Source organism: Lycium ferocissimum, chromosome 3, assembly GCF_029784015.1.
Source record: "Lycium ferocissimum isolate CSIRO_LF1 chromosome 3, AGI_CSIRO_Lferr_CH_V1, whole genome shotgun sequence".
NCBI lineage: Eukaryota > Viridiplantae > Streptophyta > Magnoliopsida > Solanales > Solanaceae > Lycium > Lycium ferocissimum.
Window position 1 is genome coordinate 1,174,123 of NC_081344.1, and position 18,275 is coordinate 1,192,397.

The 18,275-nt window shown below is 33.1% G+C and overlaps 2 protein-coding genes across 2 annotated transcripts; both read right to left on the reverse strand.

The window, feature by feature from the left end:
• Window positions 1–6,277: 6,277 nt before the first annotated feature.
• LOC132049156 (probable protein phosphatase 2C 43) lies at window positions 6,278–10,934 on the reverse strand. The gene is made up of 4 exons (XM_059439853.1): window positions 10,515–10,934; window positions 8,036–8,403; window positions 7,232–7,468; window positions 6,278–7,126 (listed from the first exon to the last, which is right to left on the reverse strand). The coding sequence occupies exons 1-4, from the start codon at window positions 10,819–10,821 to the stop codon at window positions 6,857–6,859; spliced, it is 1,182 nt and encodes a 393-aa protein (XP_059295836.1). The 5' UTR covers window positions 10,822–10,934; the 3' UTR covers window positions 6,278–6,856.
• A 4,316-nt stretch (window positions 10,935–15,250) lies between these two features.
• Window positions 15,251–15,854, reverse strand: LOC132050809 (putative germin-like protein 2-3). Its single transcript, XM_059442165.1, has one exon. The coding sequence runs from the start codon at window positions 15,840–15,842 to the stop codon at window positions 15,369–15,371; it is 474 nt and encodes a 157-aa protein (XP_059298148.1). The 5' UTR covers window positions 15,843–15,854; the 3' UTR covers window positions 15,251–15,368.
• Between the last annotated feature and the right edge of the window lie 2,421 nt (window positions 15,855–18,275).

Genomic DNA, 18,275 nt, shown 5'->3' on the forward strand with positions numbered 1-18,275 from the left:
TTAGAGTAATATTATCTTAAAAAGCTAGTCTTTGTATTTACTTTGACCCAAGTCTTGTCTCTAACATCATTTAGAGTAATATGTATCTCTAAATTTGCATACATGTGTATAAGCACATAACACATACATATAAACATGCACAGTACACAATCTCTCCCTCCCTTTGTTTCCTTTTTACCTTTTTGTAGATGGAAGTGTCTTGATATAAATATAAATTTGAAGATTTTATATTACTTTTTTTCTTTTGGGGTTGCTCTTTCCTAACATCAAGTTCGTATAGACTAAAATCCTATGAACTCAGATGTGCCAAATATGAATCTGGACTACAAAGTCAGCTATATCTGTTTTTTTTTGGGGGTGGGATGTTTTATATATAGCAATAAAGTACCCAAGGAAGAGGACATAAATCTTAGTCAGATCCTAACTGTAGGGTGAACAGGCTCACCTTTTTTAAATTGATCATAAGCAAAAGACTATAACGTGGATGGTGGTATACAGTGTCAGATCTAGGTTAGCTAGGAGGACTCCTCCGAGGTACAAAGGCATATAAAACAAAGTAAACTTGGAAGGACTCCTCATGTACCTACCTTTTTAAGTGAGTGTGTACCATGGGGTTAGCTCAATTGGCAAAGGTTTTAGGACTTGTGTCTTAGGTCACAAGTTCGAATCCTGTGCCAAGCGAACTAAGTGCAGAAGGGTAAAAGGGTGGCCCATCATCCCCCAGTTCTGATGGCTGCAGCTGGCCCAAAGGGTTAGCTCCAGACGGATTTCTCAGTCATAAAAAAAAGTGATAATAAGATATTTTCAAGAATTCAAAATGTAGATATTGTTAGTCTTAATTCTGAACGCTAGAAAACCCCACGTATTTATTCTGATTAATAGCTTGTTTGGCCAAGCTTCCGAAATCCAAAATCTGGTTATTTTGAAAATTGTTTTTCACCGGAAGTGTTTCTCGAAAAAGTACTTCTGGAGAGTACAGTTTATGTTTGGCTGATTAATTTTGAAAAAGTACTTGTGCAATAATAGAGCAGTATTTGTGTTTTTGGGAAAAGCTACTTTTTTCAGCCTCTGCTACTACTCAAAAACACTTAATTTTTTCCTAAAAGCTTGGCCAAACACCTCAACTCGCTAAAATAAACATTTTTTTTTTAAAAAAAAGAAAGCACTTTTGGCTTCTCAAAAGCTTGGCCAAACAAGCTATAAGCATATAAGTTCCATCGCTAGCTCCTCTTGACTAGTAAAAATGATCATATCATGCACATGTGCTGCAAGTCTAGCTAGGTAGTTAGCAGTTTATCCTTCTCACAGAAATCTAATCCACATGAATTTAGTTGAAAAGTCTTTGATGGCCCTCTGCGTTGCTCCTTCTGCCCTGTGTGTGTGTGGGGGGGGGGGGGGGGGGGTGGGGGGGGGGGAACTTCATTGTTTATGTATGAAACTTTTTGTTGAGAATCAGATTCCACCATAATATTGATGTAATGCTTTTCTAAACAAATGTACATTCCGCTCCAAATGGCATGAGTCATGACATTCAGCAAAGTTGCTGTTTCTGATTCCAGACAAGTCCATAGCTATTTTCATCTTCCCACTGTAGTCTATAACTATGCAACCACCTCCACACTGTCCAGGGTTACCATAGCTACTTACATCATTTTCATCTTCAAAAAAATGATGTTCAGGCTTCTTCCATTTCACTGTAGCGATCTTGTAGCTATGATGTACTTTGTCAATGGAGTTTATAATCCCACTCCAGTCATTAGGCTACGTAATGTTCTGAAACTCCATCTTTAGGGCATCTCTAATCAAGGAAATAGTGTGGCGAATAAGTCCTGCAATGGTATTTTTGTTGCCTCCTTGTCTATCACTGCATCTTCCTACCCATATCAACCGATAAATCAGAACAGGGACTGCTTGCCCTAGAAATCATTGTTATGTGTTTGTTCTTTGGAGCTGAAATGCCACATCGTTTTATACTTTATCGCTATTTTTGGAATTAAGTAGAGAAGGGATGGTGTCAACTGTCAATTGTGCAGAGAAGAGGATACATTTGATCAAGTGGGAAGAAGTGTCCAAGTCTTGGAAGAATTGAGGATTAGGGTTAAAGAACTTAAGACTACATAACAAGCGTCTTATGTTTAAATTGTTATAGGTATAATGACAGGGAGGAACAGTGGAATTGCGGAAAAAGGTAGTGAGAGCTAGGTATGGAATAGCTTAACGGAATAGTGAGGATTCATATAGCTGAGCCCAACTTGTTTGGGACTGAGGCATAGTTGTTGTTGTAGTTGTAGTAGTAGTAGTAGCCAAGTACGGAATGAAAAATCACTGGTGCGCAAAGAAGATCGTATCCTCAAGTGGTCTGGTGGTGTGGAAACAGTTTAGTAACCTGTGGGAAGACTTTACAGTCATGGTCTGAAGTAAAGTGGGTAATGGGTTGAAAGCAAGACTCTGACAGGATAAACGGATAGAGAATAGACCCCTTAAGGAGCCGTCTCCTGATCTATATGAGCTGATGAACGATAAAAAATGCATCTTGGCAGACTGCTTTAATGGAGACAACAGTTTAAGAAGAGACTTTCAGGATCGGGAATTTGAAAACGTGTTTGCACTAACCAGCACACTTGTCGATTTGAGATTAAATGATGCACACCAAGACTCTCCTCTGGACCATCAAAAGATGTGGAATTTTCTCAGTTTAGGTTTTGACTGGTTACTAAATCAAAGAGATGGAGAGGCATCCCAGTGGCCATGGAAAATGATATGGAAGATGAAAGCCTCCCCAAAAGTGGCTGCCTTTGGATGGATAGCTGTTCATGAAGTAACCAGTTTGTGCTATTTTTGTGAAGAAAGCTCAGAATCAGTCAATCTGGTGCATGTTTTCTTAATATGTTTGGAGTATGTGGGTGGTGCCAGGAAATCTGGAAGCTGCAGTTATCAGCTGGCAGGAAGACGAAAAAAAAAAAAAGAGAGGAAAACAGGACATATGGAAGATCATACCATTATATGTATATTTTGGACAGTTTGGTCAGAAAGAAATCACAGGTGCTTTTGGTACAAGTCATAGCTGTTTTAGGGCTTTATCCTTTTTTTTTGTTAAGTTTAAATGCTTACAAAAGATGTATATTTGGTAGGGGAGAGAGGCCAGACAGCATTTGGATTGTATCATGGATCCCTTGAATTCTCAAAAGACCTGAATCCCATGTACACACTTGGTGCTACTTTGAATAATTTTATTTTTTGCTTATTAAAAAAAATTAAAGGTATGGTGTCAAGCAACCCGACCCCAACTTGTTTGAGACTGAGATGTAATTGTTGTTGTCTCTAGCAACCTCATATTTGGCTGAATGATAACTAGAGCTGATGTCAAGCTGAAGTAACAGATTTTGGTGCAATTGATGGATTTGGAAATTTTTTGTGTAATGTTCCTAGAGAGGCAGTATACTTATGTGATGAAATAACCTTTGCTTTGTCGACTTTGAAAAGTGATGTTCAAGTAATTGGCTCAGTGAGAGGCAACGTGAATATTATGTGAGTCAGTTGACTTCAATTAAAACAGACTAGTCGTCTCTAGAAAGAAGACATTCTTTTACACTTCATAATTTTGTTCACTGTGTTTTGTGTTACTTAAATGATAGCATAAAGAGTCTTTCAAATGCCAAAAGGGCATAACAGAAAGCTATATGCTGTTGTAATATGTGATTATCTAATAACACTAGACGTCTTGTCAAGTTTAAATCTATTGAAATTGTCTTTGAATAGTGATTATATATATATAGTACTATATATTATGTTCAAAACAATTAATATAACATTGTAATTTGTGCTCCGTATCTAAAATTTTATTATATTAATGTTTTATACCCCTCTTTGAAATAAAACAATAGCAATATTTAAGCATCGGTTGATATTTTCAATTTTAATTCGATTAATTTAAAGGTGTAAAATACTTATTATTTTTTATCAAATTTTGATTTGGATAATTCAAATAAATTAATTTTACATGTTTAAAACGAAACAAAATAGAAATTGATTTTCTATTTAAATGATGAAATACTATTTTTTAATTTTTGATTATATTCTATTATCATTTTGTCTTTTGCATGGTTTTTTAAGAAAACGTGATTAGAATTATAATTTGACTAATTTACATTCATTATTTGATGTATTTGATTTTTTTTTTTACGACATTAATCTCTTTTCACATAATTTTAAAATATAAATAAAGTATATTTATTTTACATCAAATAAATCAAAGATTGTTGATGTTGGATCATGGAATATTTATCTTGACAAGAATTTATCTACATGGTAAAATATGTATCACAAGCACTAAGGAGATACTTTGGAAATTAGTGTTTACTACGAAAACAAAGTCCTTTTTTTTTTTGACATTATTTTTTTTTTTAATATGGGGTTCTATTTTTTTTTTTGATATTGCTTGATTTTGTTAATATGGGGTCCATTGTCTATCGTTGGCCTCTATATATACACACACACTGGTAAAACACGGTATAACGGGGGGTTTCTACGACCCGACAAAGTCTGCATATGGTTTTTTTGACATTGTTTTTTTTTAATATGGGATTCACTTTTTTTTTATATTGCTTGATTTTATTAATATAGGATCTACTTTTTTTCCCCGTGTCGGAGATTCGAGTCCGCTTATCTCCATTTTTTAATGTTAATATAACATTGTAGTTTTTATATAAAACTTTATTGTGATTAGCCGATACAAAGATTTATGATAGCGCTCAACGCTAGACAATAGTACTTCAATTTGAGATGTGTCCATCGCAAGCATTTGATTTCAAGTTTGGGCCCACAACTAAATTGTAGTTTATGTTTTGTATCTAAAACTTTATTATATTACGTGTGTTTGCTACGAATACAAAATCACACTTTTTTTTTTGACATTGTTTATTTTTTTAATATTATGGTTTGTGTTTAATATGGGGACTTTTTTTTTTTTTTTTAAATATTAGTTGATTTGTGTTTAATAATATGTGGGTTTTTTTTGTGCACCAAAGTGGTGCTTCTATATAGTTGGATAAAGCGATTCTTTGTTGTTCTAAAGATTATATCCTTTAAACGGGTAATATTTATACAATTAGCTTGAAAGCAATGACGTGGATGCACATACAACTTTAAACACTTTTGGTTCATTTTGAAATGCAAGAATAGTTTAATGGCATTAATCAGAAAGGTTGTTTGATTCTCACCTCATTTTTAAAATCACTTATTGATATAATAAATATATATGGTTTGTTTTTTTTGTTTTGTTGTTGTTGTTGTTGTTCATCGAAATTGTGTGATGAAAACAAAATGAACGTAGTACCTGGCCAAAAATAAATATCACTAAGGGTGGGTCGTAAACGCCTAAAATTTGTGCTTGTGCACTTCTTTTCATCCCAAAGAGAATCAAATGAAACCCATCCCGTTGGATTATAAATATCATATTACTTATAAGCAATACTAATCTAAGAAGAAAAGATCGTTTCATGATCATGGAATATTTATCAAATTGAAAATATGTAGAATAGCTCATATTGTCTATCGTTGGCCTCTAGTATGCAACTTGTATTGCTGTTAGCTCACAAGTCCAAACAGCATGTTTGTGTATAATAGAAAGAGTTGAGATGTGTCCATCGCAAGCATTTCATTTCAATTTTACAGAGTTACAGACAAGGGGACGAGAATTTATGGTTTGTGGGAACTCTTGGTTGTAGTTGGATAAAAGTTTAGCCAAACGCAATATTTACACCAAGCCGATGCATGACGTGGATGCACATAAACTTTAAACACTTACTCATAGTAAATTAACGTGCATTCTCACCTCATTAAAATCACTTAGATATAATAAATATATATGGCTTGTAAATATATGAAGATGTCAAAAATTTGTGCTATTCAACATACTATATTTACAATGTAATTTTAGCTCACAAGTCCAAACAGCAAAATGAAAGGTTGAGTCGAAGAATGATAAAAATCACTTGTGGGCCTCATTAGCTCCGAAGTAAATATATGAAGATGTCAAAGGTATTCAACATACTATATTTACAATGTAATTTCTGCAAATGAGGTTCGGATGAACTCACTTGTGGGCCCTTAGCTCCGCCATTACTCCCAAGGGGTGGGTGCGTGTGTGCGAGAGCGCGTGGGGGGTGGGGGTGTTGTGATGCAGCAGCAGCAACTCGAGTTCCTGTCTAGCTGCAAACAATTTTTATAACAAGCAGGAAATCTATACAAGATATTGTTGAATGACAAAAATCTGAGGTTGATGTGGATGAATCTGAAACAGCATGTATTGCTTTTTCAATCACAATGGGAATCCCTCGCACAAAATTTCCTAATTTTTCACTCTTATTACATTCAATTTGAGATGAAAACTAGCGTAAGCATGCTGTGCAACAAGTCAAGGTTGCATGCATGCCAAACAACAAAACACCCCTTTGATGGTAAGCAACAGGAACGAATAAGCACTTGTATAACAAAGGTAAAAACACATTGAGTTTAGAGCTTCAACTTGTTCACATTTTTGAGTATTGCAACTGCCAGATTTTCAATTTCAACGCCAACTTCTTTGGCCTTACAACTTTGATGTCCTTTGACAGATTGTGGTAAACAATAGGAGGCAGTTATCTCAACTTGTCTTTGTACAGAAAATTTGTGTACATCAAAATTTTAGAGAAAGTAAGCAGGTTGCCGATGACCTCAGGCAACCTGATAGTCTTGCTGTTCATCTGGATTGTATGTCAAACATAAATTGGTAAAACAATTGTGAAAATGGGGGGTCAGAAACTTCCCATATCCGGGCTTCCCTAGGAAGAAGGGCCAACAGCTTATTTGGTATGTTTCACTTGACAGAGTTTGTCTTCACAGCAACCTCTTGCAAGATATTGAAATCTGATGGTCCATGAGTGTCTATAAATCCTCGAACTGACAGTTCAGGCACGGGTAATTTTCCTTCCAGCATCTCATGATCTATAAAGATGACAACAACTGTTATATCATCATGAAAGACCCTCCTGGCACCCTTTTCATACTTCTTAACGTCGTCATACTTCAACTTTTGTCTCCTCGCTGCCTCATCCAGGGCTGATACAATAAGTCTTCTAGCTATGCCCTGATATTGGATTAAAACAAAATAAGTTCAACCATACAAACATGACATATATAAAAACGTGAATGAGTACATCAGTGGCGGAATAAGAGAAAACAAAGGAGATACCTCTCTAGGGTTGTTATGCACAATTTCCACAGCCTTTTGATTGCTTAAGAGTTCCCACAGCCCATCAGAAGCAAATATTAGAAATCTATCACCTGGTTGTAAGTTTCTAGAACATACAGATGGATCAGCTCTTAGCACTGGCTGCCTAAGTGGTTCTTTAAGGTGGAATCGTGGGTAAGCTGGACCAAGAGCAAACTCTGGCTTCTTCAGATATGCATCTCCAATTGATCTAGACACCTAAAAAATGCAGACACAAACATAAAGGAAAATGAATCTAACTAATAACTAAAAGTCCAACGGATTTGCAGAATTACATGAAATTAAACAGGAAATTAAGAAGCCAAAAGGTCAATGAGACTCTTGATGCAGCAGCTATCATGAAAGTCAAAAGAAATATATATTAAAAGGCATAGTTCTGTTCAGTATATTTGGATGTACTTAACAGGCTTATCAGGGTCTTCAAATAATGGTAGATTCACTTCCCAAATAAGTCCACAGTTCAAATTTTGTTTGGGTCAATTTCAGAGGTGTCCAAAACCATATTATGAGGTTAAAACTGTCTTGTTCTTGGAAGAAGCCACTGAATAGGACAAGAAACTTGAATAAAGAGCTAGATAAGCTAGATAAATCCTACGTAAATTTAGTTTTAGCTCACTAACTTTTTGATAATATTAAGGAGTAGGATGAAAAAATAGATTGCTTTTGATTAAAAAAGAATGAGCATCTGTCATGAGATATCAGAATATAAAATTCAAAATGACACACAACATAAAAAGTTTGTGTTCAATATCACTAAAAGCAAACCTGTATAATGCCTTTAACGCGCCACGCTCCATTGACATGAAGCACAATGTTTGAATCGTCTGGGTGCAAAGACATCAGTTCCTTCCTAACCTCCTCGATACTGGCATTATGATCCTTAGTCAACTGCTCAGCAACAATCTTATTGGATCTCCCTACTATATGACCTAATACTGCTCTAGAATCACCCAGGTTAGCAACATATAATGTCCCTTTCCAGATGACACCAACCAGACTGCAGCACCCCTTTGAAGCAATTGATGGTGTAATACCAAATGCCCTTCTCACAAGAGAAAGAAAGCCGTCTTCAGTTGCAGCAAAGGCACTTTTAAGGACTTCTTCATCTATTGTTCCATTTTCTCGAGCAAGCTCTGTAAAAGAAAAAGTGTGCATGTTTAGCTGCATCTCCCGAAAATTCTCAAGTAGCATATGAAACAACACAAGAAAATAGGAAAAAAGAGGTCTTATTCAGCCACAAGAACAAGTCAACAATACATTCATCAAAAAAACAATTAGTCAACACGACACAACCAATCCGAAAAGATGGAACGGTAAGTAAGCGGATGATATTATTGTTACCATCCAGCTCTTTCGTGAAGTGAGAATACCCCGATATTAATGATAACAGAGATGATTAAAAGGTGTTTGCTTTGTATTCTACTAAAAAAAAGTCGATATTTTCCATCTAAACACGGCATTCCTTTGAATTTCAGAACACGAGAGACTAAAACACTTGTTTGCTTGCCACCATCAAGAATACGATGAATCCTGTTTCTCATTGTTACTGTTTGTGGCTTTGAAGAAAAATTCCCATAAACTAAAAGGAATTGGTCAAAGGCAACACATAAAGGAGAAAAATCACTATTAATGTCACTTTTTCCAAAACTTTAAATCATAAATTGCTGTTATAAGACCGTAAAATTTACAATGCAAAGAAAAAAAAAAACACAAATTCCATTGATAAAGACTGCAACAACAATTAAGAAAAAAGAAGAAGAAAAGCAATGAAAAAAAAAATTAAAAAAATCAGTGTGTTAGTAGTTCGTTAAATAACTAACTAAAAAGATTAATTTTACTTAGAGTGAGTAATTGCATTTTCATCAACCAATTATTTGTGATAATACATTCTTTAAAATGTATGAAGATTGAAGTGTTTTTTTTTTGTCCACAGATTATTCTTTTTTGATAAACAAACACTTCTCAAGTGATTTGCAAAACCTCCAAGTAGTAACAATTGAAGCCTTCTACTACATTTACTTATATACCCACTTATACAAAAATCACTTAAATACTGCCACAACATGCACTAGAGCAGACATAAACAGAATAGAAAAATGCCACAACTCATTATTTCTCACATACTCAAGAAAATCACTATGAATATCATTTCTTCTAAGGGTGTGTGTGGTTTGGAAAAAAAATATTTTTGCCCAATTTTCCCATGTTTGGTTGGTCAAAATGTTTGGGAAAACATTTCCTCTAGGAAAACAAGTTCCTTAAATTTGAGGAAAATGACTTCCCTAATGAAAGTAGCCAAAACAAGTTCCTCAAGTGACATTCCAAGTTCATCCCACCCTCGTCGCCCCACTCCCCACCCCATCCCACCCCCATAGTGTTTTGCTAGTTTACATATAAATGCTTTTGAGATAATATTTTTTTTTGCTTACTTACTAAACACTAGAAAATAAGTAAGAAATCCATTTCTTTTCCAAGAAAACCTTTTCCATGGAAACCATTTTCCTTCATACCAAACACACCCTTAAATACTGCTACAACAAGTACTAAAGCAAACATAAACTGAATAGAAAAATGCTGCAACTCTGTCACATGACAGTATGACACATACTCAAGAAAATCACTATGAATATCACTTGTTCCAAAATTCAAAATAATAAATTGTTATAAGGCAGTAAATTTTTTAATGCAAGAAAAAAAAAGTCTCATTGCCAAAGATTGCAACAACCATTGAAGAAAAAAGAAATGAAGGAAGATCTCACTTATTCGAAAAATAATTGAAGCCTTCTACTTCACATTTTACTTAAATACCAACTTGTAACAAAAATCACTTAAATACTGCTACAACATGGGCAAGAGCATACATAAAGAGAATAAAAAAATGCAACTCATCATTTTTCACATACTCATGAATATCACTTCTTCTAAAACTCGAATTCATAAATAGCTGATATAGGGCAGTAAATTTTGCATTGCAAAAAAACCATAAATTCCATTGTCAAAGACTGCAATAACCATTAATTACTGCTACAACATGGGCAAGAGCATACATAAACAGAATAGAAAAATGCAACTCATCATTTCTCACATACTCATGAATATCACTTCTTCTAAAACTTGAATTCATAAATAGCTGATACAGAACAGTAAATTTTGCAATGAAAAAAAAAGAACCATCAATTCCATTGTCAAAGAGTGCAATAACCATAAAAAAACCAAAGCAAAGAAATGAAGAAAGTGATCTCACTTATTAAATGCAGGAAAAGGTGATCACGGACGAATCTTGAAGCCTCAGGGCCACCATGTCCATCATAAACACCAACAAAAGTACCTTCACGACCGGTATCAACCTGACTATGATCTTCAAGTACATGATTAGCTTGAACTACAGCAAAAGAAAACTCCCCACATGAATGTTTCTCAAGGTCTCTACACCATAGAAATGGATCATCCTCACCTCCTAAATAAACATCGTCTTCATCCTTGCTCATAGGTACATATCGACTCAATGGTCTCCAACATGCTGATACTTTCCTTACCAGCCAAGAAAACATCCTTCATTTCCTTTTAACACTCAAAATACTATAAAAGTACAGCTAAACAGCTGATCAAGAATTTGAACTAGACAAGTAAAAATGAACCCAAAACTTCACCAATACACAAGAACTCCAACGTTTCAACAGTATAGGTAAACCCCACAAAAACCCAAATTTCAGTTTTCCTAAATTTCAAACTTCACCACTATTGAAGCAAAATTGTTAGGTCAGAAACTACACAAGAACTCCAATATTTCAACAGTACAAGAAAACCCCACAAAAACCCAAATTGAGCTTTCTTGAATTTCAAACTTCACCACTATTGAAGTAAAATTGTAAGGTCACAAACTACACAACAACAACTCCAATATTTCAACAGTATAACAAAACCCCACAAAAACCCAAATTTCAGTTTTCCAAAATAGCCACCCAAGAACTCCAATATTTCAACAGTACAGGAAAAACCCACAAAAACCCAAATTCAGTTTTCTTGGAATTTCTAACAAAGAACACTAAAAATTTAAACTTGATCAGATAAACCCAAGAAAGAATATCAAATCAACACTAAGACCAGTAACAAGAAATACCCAAAAACAGAAAATTCAATAACCCCACTTCTGTTATTGCATCAATGCCATATAGGGTTCAAAGAAACCACAACACAAGTATCTTTTTTAAAGAACTGATCAAATGTAGATTGAAAAATGGAGAAGAATAAAAGATCTTTTTTGTTTTTTGTTTTCTTGGAGTTGTGTGTAACTGTTGTTGTGAGAGGAAAAAAAAGAGAGAATTGCAACAGAAAAAAAGGGATTTTTGTAGAGAGGAAAGGTTCTTCCACTTCCCCGGACAAGAGGGGGTGGTAGTTGTTCTTTGTAGGGCCTTTTTTCCTAACTTTATAAAATGAATAAAGTTAAATAGTAATTAATTTTGTTACTTAAATATTAGGAAAAGAGGAATTTAACACCTCAAAAGTTGTGTTATGTCTTGCCTAAGTAACCAATGCATCCATCATGCAGTGTCTTTGATGACACATCTTATTCTTAAAGGGGTCTTTTTTAATATTCTTTTATAACAAAAACAATATAGTTAACATAGGACCTGAGCGGAGGCTCTATCGGAAATCGCCTCTCTACTTTGTAACGATTGCATACACTCTATCCGCCTTAGACCTCAACATGGAATTACACTAGGTATGTTGTTGTTGTATAGTTAATATAGGATTAAGGCGGAATCAGTGGCTAATGAAGTAGGTAGAGAATCATAAAGTCTGAAATTCAAATTTCGACAAAGGTAAAATAATAGAATGTGATTTGTTTTCATCTGTCTTAATCTTGGTGGAGTTAGTCGATGTGCGCGCATGCTGATATAGACACCACAATTAAAGAAAAAGGGAATATACAGTTAGGTTTGGTTCAGATTTGGTATGTTTTAAGAAATACATTAAATAAGCACAATATTCCATCTATCCAATTTATATGATGCATTTTCTTTTTAGTTTGCAAAAAAAAAAAAAAAAAATGATCCTTTATAGATTTATAAACAATATAACTGATTTTTTTTAATTTTTTTTTTAATGAGATGATTTAAAATCATACATATATCTATGCTTTATTTTAAACCAGAAATTACAAAAGTTTTTTTTTCTTAAACTTTGTGTCGGTGAAAGCGCATTGCATAAACTAGAACGAAGGGCATAATTGATTTTACAATAGTTACAAGAATCAAGATACCTCACTATTATAAATAGGAGTTTAAATTTTATATACTAACATAAAATAAAATATTTACACAATCAGGTTACTTAAAAGTTTTACAAATAACTTCATTTAGTGGCGATAGTCGATATCTCTAATAAATGATAAATTGCATGCTATGACAAATTTAAACGTGAAAGCTTCAATATAGAAATAATATCTCAAGTGGTCACTCAACTATGATTAGTTTATTTAGAAAGTCATTCAACCTTGTTTTCTAACCAGAAAGTCACTCAACTATGGCTAGTTCACTTAGAAAGTCACTCAACTTTGTTTTCTAACCAGAAAATTACTCAACTATTTGTGTTTCACCTATAATGTCACCCAACCTATTAAGTAATTTTTTAATTAAATTTTATTGACATGAAAATTTAATTTAAAGTCAAAATTATAAGAAATAAAAAGTACCCATTTTAACCATTCCTTTTATTAAATGGTGCTGCTTGTTTAGTGACATTTGGTAGTTGAGCTAATCTTGAAACATTTAACACTTATTTCTTCTTTATACAATAACATTCTCCTTTTTTACTCAAAATTAAACTACCAATTACCACAAAATACTAAGAAAAAATGTATTTTTACAGGTGAATCATCCCCCCGAACCAGTAATAAACCCTATACCAAACACCCATATTTGTTTCAACTTCTATCAAAGTTCCAAAATTCCAATATCAAATAATTGGGTAAATAATTTGTAAATTTAAAGCAAATAAAATTCGAGAAAATCTTTAAATCTCACAATTATGATTACCCAAAACTAATAATTACAAATAATCATATAAGCAAGAACGCAGAGAAAGTACAATCTCGTTAGAAAATAAAGTTGAATGCCTCTCTGGGAGAACTAACCATAGTTAAGTGACCATGTGAGATATTATCTCCTTCAATATACTGTCAGTACCATTTTACTTCCTTCCTCCACGGTTAATGAATTCTTCCTTATCACAAAAATGTTTTTTTTTTTAATTACAAAAAAGTTAAAATAAAATAATAAAAATTATGGGTTGTTACGTGTAAAAGACTAATTTAATTTGCTCATTATGGCCTGTCAACGTTTCCGTACATCTTAAGAAATTCGTTGATTAGAAGATCATTTAAATGCAATTTGTTAAACAAAGATAAGATTAAATAAACTTAAATGTAGTAAAGTTTTGCATTAAATAGAAGCACATCACAATCATAAGATGCGTAGCTGGTGCCATTCAATGAACATGAGTATGAGTTTGCATGTTTAAGTCAACACAATTGTTTAGTGAGCACTGAGTACTGACTTATTCAGAAATCAGCTTTAAGGCCATATGCCAAACGTAAATTCAAGTTTATCACAAAGAAGTCAAGAAGTCACTTGTTGCATATGGTCAACGTAGAGCCTTTCTTTAATTACAGGAAAATGATCAATAAATTAAATAATGAGAACTCCCTCCGTCTCAAATTATTTGTTGTTCCTACTAAAAATAGTTATCTCAAATTACTTGTCGTTCTTGACGTTCAAGCCAATTAATTATTTTTTCAATTTTACCCTTAGTAGAAGTTTGTTATTAATCGAGATAATACATAGATAAAGTACACATCTAATGGAGAGATATTATAACTTAGACATAAATAAGGATAAAGTTAGTCAAATATCCATCCTACTTAATATTCTTAAGGGCGTGTAAAACAAAAAAAATCGATAAATAATTTGAGACGGGGGAGTACATAAATTAATTTTTCTTCCGCCCGAGAAAATGCTAAGGGTTTGTAATTGAGGTATCCGAAAAGGGAAAAGATCGGGAAGGATATATTGCAAATATTGATTTGGCTATCAGTATTTGCAAATAATAGTTTTAATATTTAAAATACTGATGAAATATTAAAAAGATACTTTTAAATGTAAGTGCAAAATGAGATTCATGTCTAAATACAAGTACAATATTTTCCAAACATTTCTTTTCAATTGCAATTATTCAACTTCGACTAAATATTGTCTAAACGCCTAACTTCAGCATTCAAGTCCCCTCTTCTTTAATTTCTATCTCCCAAACTTTCGTAAATACATATATAGATTCACACTTAAATTCTAGTTAAGCATGTTAATGTACCTTCATGCCAAGGAGAAGATGTAGGCTTGGATATACGAGTTCAACAGAAAAAGTAGCTGAGTATGTACAAAATTAAAGTCTAAAAACAAGGATTTGACTAGTGTCATTAGATGAGTGCTTTTAAGTGTTGATGGAGGGCAATGTTGTTTTCCCCATCAAATAAGGTAGCACAAGTGACTCGTGAAGAACTTTAGTCTACAGTGCTTTTAATTTGCATTTTCACCTACATTACCTGATCTGATCCAAGAAAAAGAAACAAAAGGGAAGAGGCTTGTGCTACAATTATGAGCTGCATGCCTAGAAACGACTCCTACTGACTCTGACAGAAACATATTTTTCACAAAAAATATATAATAAAAATCCAAACAAAACTCTGAGGTTGACTTTTTTCATGTTAGTTGAAAAGTGAAAAGAAGAAAATGAAAGCAACATCTGACGTGGATTAATATATTAGTTGGATAAGAATATGACAAATGTCAGAAATTTGTAATCTTATATGTTTGGATTGTTCTGGTGTCTGTGCTTCTTATCATGATTAGAAGACGAAAAACATAGGAATTAAACAAATCTTGCAAAAAAACACAAAAAAAATTGATATATGAATATCACAAGATCTTCTAAATTCTTCAAATGATAATACCAACATTTTTTACTTGTAACATAATGATAATACTAGTAGGTTACTACAATAATTAGTGAATATTGAATCATGTTAACAATATATCTTCATCTACTTAGAATGCCATGGTATAAACCTCACTTGCTCTGGCAGAGTCTGCTCTGCATCTTTAATGGTTATTAAGCCCGGATTTTGGCTGCTCATTGAAAGAAGTGCAACAGCATTTCCATATCCCACATTTCTCTGAAAGTGAACAAGTCCTACTGGAAAAACAAACACATCCCCCATATGTATGACTCTCGAAATTAACCGATTTTCAGGGTTGGAAGTGACAAATCCAACGTGTAACGAGCCTTGAAGGAGTACGAGCATCTCGGAGGCTCTAGGGTGAATGTGTGGAGGGTTAACTCCATTAGGTGCGTAGTCGATGCGAGCCATTGAAATGTCAAGAGTGTTGAGTCCTGGTACTTGAGCTGCATTAACAAGAGTCACCTTGATACCAGATTGAGTGGTTTTGTTGCTAGGTACATTCAAACCACCATAGTAAAAATCATTGGCTTCTACTAGCATAGGATTCTTGCACATTACACCATTTAGCCAAGCTGACAGTTAAGCAGGGAAACAAATAGTTAGAGACGAGTCTAGAACGGGTTTTATTTGTTCAATGAACACATTGTTTTTAGCCCGAATTATATAAAAAAGACTTAATATGTGTACATATAGTTATATCGGTCACTCATTCTGAAAGCACCGATTTAAACAGTACCTTTATATATGTTAGATGCAAAGGTTTTAGAGTAAGAACACATGCATTTCTTTCTTAAAAAGTTCAACTTTGCATATATGGATGAATATATCTCTTTATTCATGTATAGTACTAATCAAATAGATTTATATAGTTAAGTAGCGTAGCAGATTGCAATTTAGTTAAGAGGACTTATAGTAACTTGTAATTGTCTGTAAATTGTAATTTAGCAGAAAATGCAGTGAATAGCCTGCTATAATTAGTTAAAATACACCGTTAAAACTAGAGGTGAAAACTAAATTTCAAACCTATATTTAATGGCTCAGTTTTAATGGGTTTGAGCAATATATTTTGATGATGAAATGATTTAAATTTCAATCAATTCATCATAAATCAACCCAAATTGACCCATGATGAGGCCCAATCTTGACCCATGAAAGTGCTTAATCTTAACTTCTAGAGTTCCATTCTACATTATGATTTTTGCATATAAATAATTGTTTAATTTGTTTTTTTTTTTTAATCATAGATTGCTATAATATTGGTTATATTATTACCGGTGAAATGTTATTATTACTTATTTTGTAAAGAAAAACTAGTAAAAGAAACTGGTACAAACTTAAAAGACTAGTAAGGAAAGTAATATTACGTTGATGCAACTTATAATATAAGAACCATCTAAAAATGACATGAAATACGAAAACAGATCATATAGTAAAAAATATGTTCCCAGCTTTTTAATTGCACTTGGAGTACATCATATGACACACTTCTATAGATGAATATATCTAAAACAGGAATTTTCTAGGAACTCACATGGGAGAGTCCATAAAATATGATTTCTCTCTGTATCTATTTTTTCCCCTTTCTTACCTAATAAATGTAGATATAATTAGTCACTGTCAGTGATGTTGTTCAAGATTCTGTAAATATAAGAACCATATAATTCTTATAGGAAGCATACAAATATGGTTAATAACAAGTGCTACCTCTTACCTAATAAATGTGAATATAATTCTACTAAGGAATTGTAAGATTTAAATGGTCATTTCTTTATTTTATAAGGTTTGTTTGAAAATTGTGAAAATGATAAGGATTAAGTTAGGCGTCGGTTGGGTACATATGTTGATTCAGCATATTGCTTGTAGTATCAACACCAAAGTCTCGAAATTGCTTGCCATGATAAGGTGAAAATCAAACTCATCAAGATTATGCATTTGGTCATTTCTGTAAAATGCTGCAAAGAAAACATTTTATTTAGAATCAAATAAAGGTTAAAACCTTCAAAATGAAGAGCTACATATGTTGAAACTTCAAGTAATTTGAATTGGCTCCCTTTACCATTGCTTAGGTGACAAGCCTCTGCAACACAAAAATAGTCTTAAGAAAGGTAAGCAAATCAAATGCCAAGCCAGAACATGATAAGGTGAAAATCAAGCTCATCATGATTATGCATTTGGTCATTTCTGTAAAAATGCTGCAAAGAAAACAAGTTTGCAAGAATAATTAATTAAGAGGGAGGAGGTTAGAATCAAATAAAGGTTTTTGATTGATGTGATGTGATGTGGTGAATTAATCAGAGGCTATTCTTTAAATAGAGTAGCTGTGAAATCATGCTTCTTGAATTTACTTGATTAGTTAGATAAAAAGATTCGCAAGTAATTTATGAATTGGCTCCCTTTAGTACACATAATTTCTTGATTAGCTTAGGTGACAAGCCTCCTTTGGCTGCACCAGTGGCCAACTAACAACTAATTATAGATTAATAAGAAAGAGTAAGCAAAATGCTGAAAAATAAATATAGATTCAAAGAAAATGTGTCTTACAATATAGTACTGTTGCTAGAGAAAAAGTATAAAATTATATATATAATTATATATATATATATATTTTTTTTTTTTTTTTTACGCTTCTACAAGTGTAAAAATTACAGTTAATCATTAGCTTCTACAAGTGTAGAGTGTCTTGCAAGCCATGCTATTTACCTTCACTGCAATTATAAAAGTAGATTTAGTAAAGTGATCAAAACAATCCATATATCGATTAAAAAAAAATGTTTTATTCAATTTAGCGTAAAAAAAATAAGACACAACAAACTGTGAGTACTATAACAGATACTATAGTATAAAAGAATTTTTACACTGTATCAAGAATATAATTATAAATGACACTTCCATAAAATGTGAGAATAGTAACCTGAAAGCATATTGCCTGCTATAATAAGTTAGAATATACCGATAATATGAAATGAATTTATGCTATCAATGTATAAA